The sequence below is a fragment of the Montipora capricornis genome, chromosome 11, assembly GCF_036669925.1.
Source record: "Montipora capricornis isolate CH-2021 chromosome 11, ASM3666992v2, whole genome shotgun sequence".
NCBI classification, from domain to species: Eukaryota; Metazoa; Cnidaria; class Anthozoa; order Scleractinia; family Acroporidae; genus Montipora; species Montipora capricornis.
The window spans coordinates 32,288,714-32,301,132 of NC_090893.1; the positions used below are offsets into that span (position 1 = coordinate 32,288,714).

Below are 12,419 nucleotides of genomic sequence, written 5' to 3' on the forward strand. Positions count from 1 at the left end.
GAACAACCGGGCCCAGGATTTTATAGCTTTCCCTTGAGTCTGATAGGTCAGTGAAAGGTATAACGTATGTATCTTGGGGATATCTCATTGAGTGGTAGTTAACCCATTAATTTTGCTTCCATTTTCTCTGTTGTAGGATACCAATCCTATCTTTCTGTTCAGTAAATCTACCATTGAATCATCCATACCACCTTCTCCTAGCCTAGACTTAGGATCAGGTCAGTCTTGAGTAGCTGTGAATTCATAGTAAATTTAAGTGTAGCATTAGGTTGGGTCTTGTAAATTCAGGTGTTTTCAGAAATGCTTCTAATTCAATAAGCGTCAGAAGGTGTCCTGTTTATACTCTCCTTCCCAAGTTCAACATGACTCGTGTCTCGGAATACAGACTGACAATCAAGGTCACAAAATGTCCCCTAAATGCTTCATGTACTCCTCAAGTAAGGATAAACAGCTGGATTAGCATGTACTTACAAATAACTCTTAAGTTCCTTTACCCTTACAGCGTACACTACTGTTAGAAATAGGTAGCAAAGGCTTAGACTTAAATGCACCAGTCAACATAAAAACCCTTCCCCCCCCAACCCGGGCCATAGCGGGGAATTTGAATTTGCAGAAAATAGCGCCCCCCTCTAGGGAAATACTTTTGGTCCAATATCCCTGCCCTCGGAAAATTGTGAGAACAAAGAAGATCATGCATATTAAAACGTGAAGGAAACAAATTTAATGCTCTTTACAAATCATCATTCTTTCAACGTTAAACTTTGTTAAACAGTACTCTTCTCTTGTTGTACATTGTGAACCAAGAAAAAAAAGGTAATGTATGCATAATTCCCCGGCGGCATGAAAAAGAAACCGATAAGCATATATCTGTTAGGCATTTTTTAGCAAAGCGAGAGAAGATTTCTTTATTAGGTGTTTTTCTTGTTGCCCAAAATTTTGGGGAGGGAAATCCCTTCTTACTACCCAATCTCATAGGCGAAGGTTATGAATTTTTGCACACTCCCTGCCTGCTGGGGGACCAAAGTCGAGTGGAAAGAAGTTTAAGTCCCCGCAATTTCCCACTATAGGCCGTGTTGGGGTGGGCAGGGATTACTTTGACTGCATAAAGGGACATTTCGTTTTGGTTGTCAAAATTGGGCGTGCATCTAACTAGGTGCATATTAATTTTCTGGACATATAAGTGCATATTAGATAATTTTCTGGTTCTTTAGAAAGAACGCAAAGGAAAGTGATCTATCATTGACCGCATTAGTTGTAATGAAGATGGCTGACAGTCATCACAACTGTCAACACTAAATCACTTTGTTTTGGGCTGTAGACGTTAAAAGAACCAGTAAACTAATTTATTGATTTCACAAACCTGATAAGTGTCTTTAATAACCAGATTGGATCCCAATTTTCTGTACCAATGTTGAATATTAGTGCATGAAATTTGAAGGAACATAACTTTTACTCTGTCTTATGGCAGACATTTTTTAGTCGTCAATGAGGGCCATTTCATGAGGAATCATTACCAACCAGTTTACTACATAGCTTAAATTACATATCTCTTTGATCTCATCACATTAGGGAAAAAAGCACTCTTGACATTAAAAAGTTACTCTTCACAACCTGTAAGCTGTAACTTACCCACTATTTATTCACACAGTAAATAATTTTTATATAAGTAAATAATATACTTTAATATTACATGTATGAGCTTAGACTATTTTATTGTTGTTTTTTTTTTCTTTTTCAGAAGCAAATTTAAAAGAGCAAGTTGAAATGTCCTTTAATCTTCCTCCTACTTATGAAACTCTTGTCTCCAGAGCTCAGTTAGCATCAGTGAGTCTTGAACTTGTATCTTCTGTGTGTTTGTGTGTGTGCGTAATTGGCATTCTGCAGACTGGAGCAGCAGGTGTGCGGCTCGGCTGTGACCCCCTAAGTAGTAGAAGTAGTAGTAGGTTGTTTTGAAAGTTTTCAAATTGGAATTTTGAGAACTTTCAGAACATTATTGTACACTTAAATTACAAAATGTGTTTACATTCATACGTTTCATACTTATTGATTGGTTTTCTAACAATATTATTGTAAAATTTCCTTTTGTTGCTTCCCTTTTAGGATTTCCATTTACTTGCGATTGAAATCTCTAAAAGTTGTGAGAGGCTTGTTTGTGAACAAAAACTTCAACAAAAGGGATGGGCAGCTGTTGTGGCTAACTTAGAAAGCATTGCAAGGTAAATATTACCGGTAACTCTTTTAATCCTGAGAGCAAGATATACAGATTTTACTCTGTCTAATGTCAGATGATTTTACTTGTCAATGAAGGGAGCTTCAGGGAACGGCCAAATATCACTTTTTCACCAGTTAAGTGTAAGCAGTGCATTTCAAATAGGACTTCAGGCTTCCCAGCGGTTAAATGTACAGTATCACCATTCCAGGGCTTGGTCTCTTGTGCAAGACACTAATCTCATTGCATGCTACAGGAATCGCATCGCACACAGTGTTGAAAAATCTGCAAGTACAATGGCTTGATGCTCTTTCGTAATCTGAACTGGTTACTGACCACTCCTCAGGTATCATCACTACATGTAGTTTCACTCAGAGTAGCCAATAATTTTATTAAAAGACCAAACATTATCTTCCCCAATCTCCATCGTTAAAGAAATCATTATGCTGTATTAAAGTAAGTACAGTCATGATTTGCATTGAAAGAGTTATTTTTTTATGTTGGATTAATTAGTGAGTTTCGTGCAAGATCAAGCAGTGTCCATCAAATCTATTCTGAATTTCTTGATTCAAGACCAAGATACATTGAGCTTCTTGACAGGTACTGTGACCACAAAATTCCATGCTGTCATGGTCCTCAGAAACTATAATAAGAATAACAACAATAATAATAATAGTAATGATAATAATAATAATAATAATAATAATAATAATAATAATAATAATAATAAACAACGATGTAGAGATGATATTTTTTCAATGGTGACTTGGGGGTCCTTGAAGAATGTGAGTGCTCCTTTGCAGTCCTGAGTGGAACTTAGTGATTGGAGGGTCACAGATTCGTCTCTTCCTGAGAAGGACTCTTGGATTTTAATGGCCCAGCATGAGTCTCCTATAGCACAGTGGTTACAAATCTGGCCCCAGTTGTTCAAAAGGTGGATATTGGCCCAAGGTCGTGGTCGCCCTCGGTCCGTACAAAAATGACCGAGGGCCAATATTGGCCAGTATGATCCCAAGCAAGAGAGGTGTTCAAGTTGTTTATTATATGACATTCATGCTTCTTTTAGTGATCGGACACTTCTCCACTTGGTGAATGTTCGTAATCTTCATCTTCCATTAGCAAACTTTTACATGTAAAACTAAATTCTGCTTGCTTAAAATTGTGCTGTTGTGCTGTAGAATTGAGGATGGTGCCTACTAATTCAACGTTATTCTTGCCCTGGTTTATGATTATGCAGGAAAAGTAGATCCTAAAAAGGGGTATTGAAAACCAAAAAGAATTGGGGGTATCCACGCATTTGTCAAAGATAATTCATGAATAATATTTGTAACAAGCTTTAAAATACGAAGTAATGAACATGTATGGCATTCTTTCTGAAATTGAAGCTTACATGTAATTATTATCTCTCAAAAATGCATGGTTACCCCCAGTTTTCTTTTTGGATGCCAATAGTACTTATTAAAGATCTACTTTTTCGGGGTAGTTTTAAACCATGGAAAAATATCCCTGAATTAGTAAGCATCACTGATAGGAAACCCGAGTATCTCGAGATGAGCAGAACGTATGCGCAATAGCAATAGTAGGCAACGTCCTTAAAATCCGTTTTTTTAAAAACTTTTTGTTTTGCTCAACTTGAAACTCACTGGATGGAGAAAAAACATGCAAACGTTTCCATGGTAATGATCCGTAATGTAAAATCCCGACCGAAAACCAGCCAATCAGAGTTCTCCATTTAGCTTGAGAATTGCTTGCAATATAATAACATCTCTTCATTTCATTTACTAGGATTAACAATATTAAAAATAAGTACATCTCAGTCATTCATTAATTTTCAACAGTGACCATGCATCTCAGATAGTTTGGGTGTGACAGTTGGTCATTTTTGTGTGTGCTTTGTTTTCCACATTAACATTCCTCTTAAATAAAAAAATAAGTAAGTAAAGTTTGTGTCTTGGTTTCTTAATTCAAAGATAATTATAGAAATGTAAGAAATATCTCTTATCAGTGTGTAATAAATATCTATTCGAGAAGAGTAGGGGATGAAGTACCTGGTGTTGTGGCTGTCCTGTTCTCTCCAGCAGAAGTGGCCGGCTTGGCAGTGATGTCAATCAATAAAAAGGCTTGTGGTGTATGAAGCCACCTAAGCACAAACAGCCATGAAGACAGTCAAAAAGGGACTTTGCAGAGTGCTGGAATATGTAGAATATGATCTACAGCTGTAGGTGTTGATGTAACTGTTGGCCAACGCATTGGTCAACGTTGGTTGGAATCGGATTTACACGTACCCCTCACTTTGTCTCTTTTATCTCTTGCAAGGTTCAAGCAGATGTTACCATTGTTAGCCAGAGTGCCTGTTTTACCTTGTCTTTTGACAAGACAAGTTGTGTCCAAAGAGAGATTACCAGATGGAAGACTGAGTCTTTTGGATTGGATCAGTGCACAGGTATATTGCAAATTGGGTGTGTTAATTTAAAGAAAACCGTTAAACAGTTTATAGTGGCCACTTTTACATTGTTCGTTGCAACTACAGTGTAAGTCAGGCTGTGGCAAATCTGCTTCTGGATGTGTAGCAACTTTTACTTTCATAACTTATGTTTTGGCAGGATAACAAGAACAGTCTTCAAGATATGGTAAAACAGTGTATAGAAGCAGTTGAGCAGGTTTGTAGAGATATCAATGGTAACTCTCTATCCCCTATGTTATTGCTATCTTAAAGCTAATAAAGGCCATTGTTTAGTTTTGAAAGAAATATGTTGGCCTACAGTGTATCTGTGTCGTCTCAAGTTTTAATAATTATGTAAACCTGCAGGGGAAATAACAGCTGCATTCTTAAGATGTTTGTAAGGACTCAAACGAATTAATAACTATTAATAATTTTTTTGACCTCAAAACTGCATGTACCTGCAAGGTGATGGTTTTGAAACTCTGCAGGCATAAACACTGCTTCACCTCAGCTGACCCAGAACTGGAGGATTAGGGTGATCCCAATAACTGCAGAGGTCTGCATTCGTCCCAACACATTCGGAATCCCAGCATCTTTCAAAAAACCCTCCAACCGACCAGACACCACACTCAAACAACCAACCACCAATGGCACAATCTTCGTCAACACCTGATGCATTTTCCTGAATTCCATATCCAGAGGAGAGTGGTTGGTGATTTTCTCAGGCACGAAGAAATTGACAAACATCCACTCCTGACCTGCTAGTAATGATAATAACTTTATATTAGTATTGCTGCAGGTATGAATTCGAAAACCGTGAAAACTTTGATTTCATTTTGACATTTCCCATCGTGCAACAACTAATTGATCAGAAGCGACATGAAACCATAAACTAATACCTCTATTAAGCTTTTCAGGCTGGCTTTTCAGTTAAAGATGTCCTTGCAAGAATTTTTTAAATAATGTATTTATTAATTAATTATGGACCTGTAATGCAACGTTTCAGTTACAGACATTGCCGCCTTTTCCGGTTATAAAATCAAGTCACTTTACTGTTCTTGTTAAGTTGGGAAAACCTTAAATCTCAACATTTTCAGGGGAATTTTCTTTTTTCTAATAGTACTGTTTTTTGTCTCGTGCGAAAGTTGTCTCAAGCGTCTAAAGGTGTTTGTTTTAGAATAAAGTGATGTTTCTACTGTTAAAACATTATGCTCATTTTTGGCCAACCTCTATCATGCGGCCAACCTACATCCAATGGCCACTAGCCGTTACCTTGAGGCTGGCGGCCGCTTAATAGAGGTTTCACTGTATGTGCTGTTACTGGAACTGTGGATTAGCTTTCACGTGCATGATAGGCTTTTTACAATGAACTTGAAACAATAACATTTCATAAAGATTTCTAGTGTTTCCAGTTTTGGATTTTCAAAGAAATCTTTATTATCTAACCTACACTGTTGCATCATTTTGAATAGTGGAGAATGTAAATTTGTGAAATGCAATCAATTAAAATCATTAGGAGATCAAAGCAAATGTTGGATTTTTGTGACAGGTAAAAACCAGTCTGAGAGTACCCAGAGAAAAACCTCAGGGAGCCATCAAAACTAAATCGACATATCATGCCTCAGGGAATCACCCTGGACGCATTGGTGGAAGTTGGGCACAGACTCACCAGTGCGCTATAAGCCCACTGAGCTTCCCCAGGAGTAAGACAAAGACTCATCCAAACACTCATGCAATTTACATTCATAGTTGAAACAAGCTCTCTACCTGTCACATAATTTGTAACTTCCTGCCATGTAGTTTCATTGTATTTGTTATGCATTTGCTTTCAGTTTGATGAATCACACTTAACTGAGATCACTGGTGAAGTAAATGAGGTGTTAGGTAAATGAACTTATTTTTACTTCTCCTTATTTAGGCATTTTCATTATTTTTTGTAAGCATGAATGTTTCTTATTTTAGAGCTCTCTGAAATCTAGTCCCATCAAGATTTCCACAAAAGTTTTGGTCATAATTAATGCTTTGTTCAGGCAGATATTTAAAAAAAATGACACTTACCTCCAGGGTCCGGTTGTTCAAAAGCTGATTAATGCTAATCCCAGATTAAAAAGGAGTTTATTTCTCTATTCCCAAATGCTTCAAAAACAGAAATAAGCAAAAGAAACTTTCACCTGGATTAAGTTCATCAGCTTTCGAACAACCTGGCCCAGACAATTATGCACCTACATGTAATCAGATGCAGACCCAATTTTGACATCCAACACCAATTGAAAGTGCCCTTTCAGTCTAGGCCTTTGCTACCAATTTCCATCGATAACATACCGTAAGGGTAAAAGTTAGCATTATCTTCAGAGTGCTTTTCAATTGAGTTTCGAAAGTAATTAGCGAATTGCTTTGGTTTTTCATTACTTCATTCAGTAATTGGTTCAAAGTTCTCGTGCCATTTTTTCAACCTGTCAGAAGTGAAACCAAAACCAATCGTGGCTCGCGTGTGCACTTTTTTCCTGCACTACTTCAAGTTTTGATTGGTTTACTGGATTGTCTGCATCCTTTTTGATTGGCCGAAGTAATTAATTTGGTTTTGGTTTTACGACACTCGATTGAAATTCACTCTAGCTTAGGGTAAGGGCAGCTTTTTATCCTTACTTGAGGAGCATCATTTGGTAAACACTTTCTGTCGTTAATTGTATGTATTCTTTGTGATGTTGAAGTTGGGGATCTCGAAGAGCAAGGGAGCACTTTGTGACGCCTGTTGAAACCCATCTAATTCCAGTCAAACCTCGATTATCCTTTACTTGTTAGGGCTAGACGAAATAATCCGGTTAAATCAAGAGTCTGGATAATTGAGAATATGAATATTAGTGAGGAACGAAATTAAGAAAGCGACATTCAATCATAAAACAAAACATTTACAAATTGTGTGGAAAACAATAATGGCCTACATGTAGATCTTCTTATTGAACCAATGATTTTGGAGTAAGAAGAACTTACGAATGAACTGAATGGGCCCACAAATTTTCGTACGATTTTTGACTGAAGAGGTGTTTCTGGACATATCAGAAAAAATGTTGGAAACCTTCCCATTTTTTTAGAACTTTCCATCCTCTCCTTTCAAAGCTGCAGATTTTACAAACAAAAATTTATACATCCCGTGATCTCCATTGATTCAAAAACACATTAATTTCTTTTCAAGGCTAAAAACTATATAACCTTGTGACCGGCTGCAGCGTGGTCACCTTAATAAAGAATGTCTCTTTGATATTTGACTTGAAGATGTGCTTTGCTTGTTCTAACAGAGTCCCTTAATAACACAAACATGAAGGAGATTAAAGGATTGGATGAGAGGTTAGCTGGGCTTCAGCAACTCCTTCATATTGTGCAGACATTGACACAGTCGCAAGCCGACATGGCTCAAGGCTTTCAGCAGAACCAGGAGCGAGCTCAAAATATTGGAGACCCTTCTGTTTTGCCTGATCTTTGTGTCAGTCACCATAATCAGCTGATGTTGTTGATGAAAAATCATTCACATTTGCGGTATGTTCTCTTGATACTTGAAGACCAAAAATAAACTTACATGCGCTGGTTGAAAGTTGTAACCTACAGTGTCACTGCATTTCCAGTGAGATTCTTGCTTTTATGATTTTTCATCATTTGGAACCACTACTGATAATGTCTTTTACACCCTGTTTAACAATGGCAATGACAACCTTTTTCTTGACTTAGAAAGATTTTTCACATGGCATTGATCAATTAATTTGACTTTGTAGGCACTTTAACCCATTGACCCTAGGAGTCAGACTTGAAAGATTTAACTTGTTTAATGTCAGACGATTTTACTCATCAACTGGGGGTCCCCTCTCCCCTCAATTAAGAACGCAGCATGTTGACCATTAGCTACATACATGTAACTATGCTTTTAATACACGTGTTATATGTATCATTTAGACACTAGGCTACCAAATTATTGTTAACCCTTTTGCTGCAAAGGGGTTCCTCGCTGATACATGTATGATCATAATTGTCGCCATTGCATGCATTGGGTAAAATCTATAAGTGGCCATTTTAGCAGGGATTGGTTTGAAAGGATATCAGGTTTTGAGCGGATTTAGATGTTGTTAACCTGATCAGCCCTTTTTAAAGAGGCTCCCCATTGACGACTAAAAAATTGGCTGTCTATTGTCAATCTTTTTCCTACAATGGGGTTCCCCATTGTCAGCATTGCACACAGTAAAAATCTGTTTTTTAGCAGGGAAATGATTAATTTTAAGTTATTGACTCCTGAACCGACACCAACAGACAAGTAAAATCAATTGGCATTAAACTTAGTAACATCTGTGAAGTCTCACTCCCAGAAATCAATGGGTTTATAAACGGGGCTCTGTTTTTCAGTAAACCTAGATGTTGATAGGGATTCTCCATTGACAAATTTGTAAAATTGCCTGGCATTATGTAAATAGAGTAACCTCTGTAAGTGGCCATAATGATTGCATTTTTACAATGTACAGGTGTAGGAGGGAATGGTCTGTTGAAAAATTGTTGCCTACAGCTGTACTAACGAATTTTTCATCCGATCTGGATATCCCGCCAAATTCGTTAATGAGGTTATTAACGATTTTGAAAACCCAACGGCAACAGATGATGAGATGATTATCCCTGTTCACTGGTTTGATGAAAGAACAAAAATCGGCATTCAATTACCACTTTGTAGGAGAAATGAATTTGAAAGTAAGAAATTCATGACAAAACTTAACAAATACACCAAATGGACATTTAACTTCCATATTTTGTGGAAAACACGCAAGATCGAAACTCTCTTCAAACTCAAAGACAGAAACATTCATCCATCACACGTAATATACATACATGTAGGCACGTGTACTTGTAATCAAGCTTACATTGGTGAAACGGCATGCAATCTGGAAGTACGTGTCAATGAACATTCCGATATAAACAAACAATAGGAACCGGCCAAAAACCTAAAGAAACACCCCGAACACAAATTCACATGGGACATTTTGACTTCGGCTCACTCATGGACAAAGAGAAAAATAAAAGAGGCATTTTACATTGCACGCTTCAAACCAGTCCTAAATAAACAAGTGCAGTCATTCCACCTTACTCTATACCCTATGGGAACAGGTATTACGTTACCACAATATAAAACAGTTGGTTTATGCAATTTAATCACTCTGAAGATGATCGCAAGATCGAAAACGTTTAGTCAAACATTTTAACAGTTTTTACCTTTTACTATTTTATAATTTTACCGGCAAAATGCATATACAATATTACAGTAGATCATTGTTGTTTGTTGATCTGCAGGGATGTTCGAAAAAGATGCGCCAAGGCCAAGGATGAGCTGTCTTCTAATCTTCACACTAGACTGAGGTACTGGAAAGTGTTAAAAGTCTGGGTGCAAAACCAAATTATTACGTACCCTACACTACTAAATAAACTGTGTCACGTTATTTTAGGGTGTTTAGGGGAAATATCAATTTTAGTTACTCATGAGTTTAAAAGTAGAAAATGGTAACATGGAATTCCTTTACTGATCAAATTATTGTTACATCACAAACAAGATGAGCAAACACGACTGTTATCCAGGCAATCTGCCATAAACTTGAAAAACATCGGGGGTGATTTTTTTCAAGATTACCCAAATGCAATCCATTTCAATCTTGCCAAATTTTGTCCTTCCATGCTTCTTTTTACTTTTGTTGTATTTCTTTCACGTTGTTCAACAGTTTTAAGTGGTTATTACAATGTTTCATTCTACTTTTTGGGCATTTTGGGTGTAATGAAATTACATCGTTTTGCATGGCATAGCTACTTGAAAATAATAAGAAGTAAGAAAAACTACTGTAGTTATTAAAACTGGTAGCCTGCTTATCCTCAGCTGACAGACTATTCGTTCCACTTCTACAACGACGATGAATAACGACTTCCTCAATGTTATTTCGAACTCGGATATTAATTGGAATTCACTTAGCATGTTCAGTGAATATAAATTGGCTGACAAACCAAGTCTCAAGCCTGCCTGTAGATCGTTTTCACTGTCACGTCATAAAAGTAAATATTTGAAGCCGTACAATGGGAAAGGCCAAGACCTTGATATTGTGGAAGACCTGTGCATTAACAACCTCACCAAGCCAGCTTACTTTTCACTTGCGAGACAGTACGTACATGTATGAGTATAAACACACCTAATGTACTTGAAACATTTAAACTGCGGAGAATCATAACAACAGACATTTTTTTCAATCAAAACAGATTTCAGTGTCTGGTGTCAAGCAAGTGGCAATTCGGAATACTGTATTTCTGTGTATTTTCAAAACCAAAAACGTTACGGAACTGTTAACTGGTAAAATGATTTATTTCTAGGTTATTGTAAAATCCTGACTGGTGGCCTTTAGTATCAGGCTGAATGTTATAAAATTATCGCTTAAAACTAAAATGTCATTCATTCTCTGTGGAAATTATAGGCTCAGAGTTTCATGCTGTTTTTATTGCGACCTGATTTAATTAGCGAGAGATATAGTCCCATCATTTAGGAAGCACACCATTGACTAGTCATCTATCGATTTGTTTGAATTGTAGGAAATTATTTAAGGTTCAAGTCGCAATGGCAAATAATAATATTTCCTACCAATTGCTGGTGTACTTGTTTTTCGACGATAATTTCTGGACTGAACAGAGAATGGCAAACGTACCATTAAATTGCCCAGCATAGAAGCCGGCATCCACTAAACTCGGGAATAAGGAAAGTGCTATTATAGTGACTTAGCTGGATAGTCATTATATCAATCGGACACTTGCATCACATATCTTTTGTCTTTTCATATTTAGGGAACTTTGAAGCAAGGTATGATACAAACGCACAAGGCCGCCACAAAAAAGCATAACGTAACACTAATTCGACCTTAATTGTGCCATCAGATCAAATTCTGTTTACTCCTTCTTTGCCCTCTTTTGCCGAGCAAAATGGAACAAATCACTACACGAAAATCTGAACGAGTTTCCAATTTCTTGCATTTAATCCAAGACATTTTTCTCTGCAAATTCAACAATTTCGTTGCTATGAAAAACAGCTCAATGCAGTGGTTTTTCCAAATAGGGTCACAAATAGCAATGGCGATGACGTTATTTGTATTTGCCCCTTCTGTATTCTGTGGGGGGCACAATTTGGAGTCCCAAGATCGATGCACCGGTTGTCCCAAAAACTCTCAATTCAGTCTGCATTAGAACTGCGTTCTGTCAAATGCAATTATTTGGAGAACAGAAAAACAACAGGAGACCTTGATCAATACTGTGCACATTCCCACTGGCAAAAATGATTGATACATAAAATATCCATTTAACACAACTGCAGGTATTGCAAGCAAAAGTACCTGAACTATACAAAATTATCTCTTTTTTCCTAGTTAAGTCAGGAGTGAACATTACACATAGCAAGGAACTAACTCATGTCACTACAGTGACTGACACAAACTCACAGTCCAAAGTTCCACTCCACTTTAGTGCTTTTTCCCTAGCTCTTCAAGCTGTGTAGCAAAACTCTTAAAGTGCATGTGACTCGAAATTTCACCACCATTTTTTATTCCATATCATTAAAATTCAGGCTTTGCTTCATAGGATTGCCTTATTAGAATCTTCCTACAAGTGTCCAAAGTGAATCTTTCAGTTTGCAGCACAAACTTCCGCATTTTGGGCAAAAAATTGTGAAATTTCCTGCGCAGCCAAAAATGTCTTCATGAAGTCATCAGTTGT

General features: G+C 37.1%; 1 protein-coding gene across 1 annotated transcript in view; it reads left to right on the top strand.

The window, feature by feature from the left end:
- Nucleotides 1-12,419, top strand: part of LOC138023850 (RB1-inducible coiled-coil protein 1-like) — an 81,838-nt gene that overhangs the window by 3,913 nt on the left and 65,506 nt on the right. The window contains exons 3-11 of the mRNA XM_068870933.1: nt 137-218; nt 1,739-1,824; nt 2,101-2,216; nt 2,723-2,809; nt 4,526-4,652; nt 4,813-4,869; nt 6,485-6,536; nt 7,949-8,186; nt 9,975-10,040. Coding sequence (XP_068727034.1) covers nt 137-218; nt 1,739-1,824; nt 2,101-2,216; nt 2,723-2,809; nt 4,526-4,652; nt 4,813-4,869; nt 6,485-6,536; nt 7,949-8,186; nt 9,975-10,040 — 911 coding nt within the window. The remainder of the gene's footprint in view (nt 1-136; nt 219-1,738; nt 1,825-2,100; nt 2,217-2,722; nt 2,810-4,525; nt 4,653-4,812; nt 4,870-6,484; nt 6,537-7,948; nt 8,187-9,974; nt 10,041-12,419) is intronic.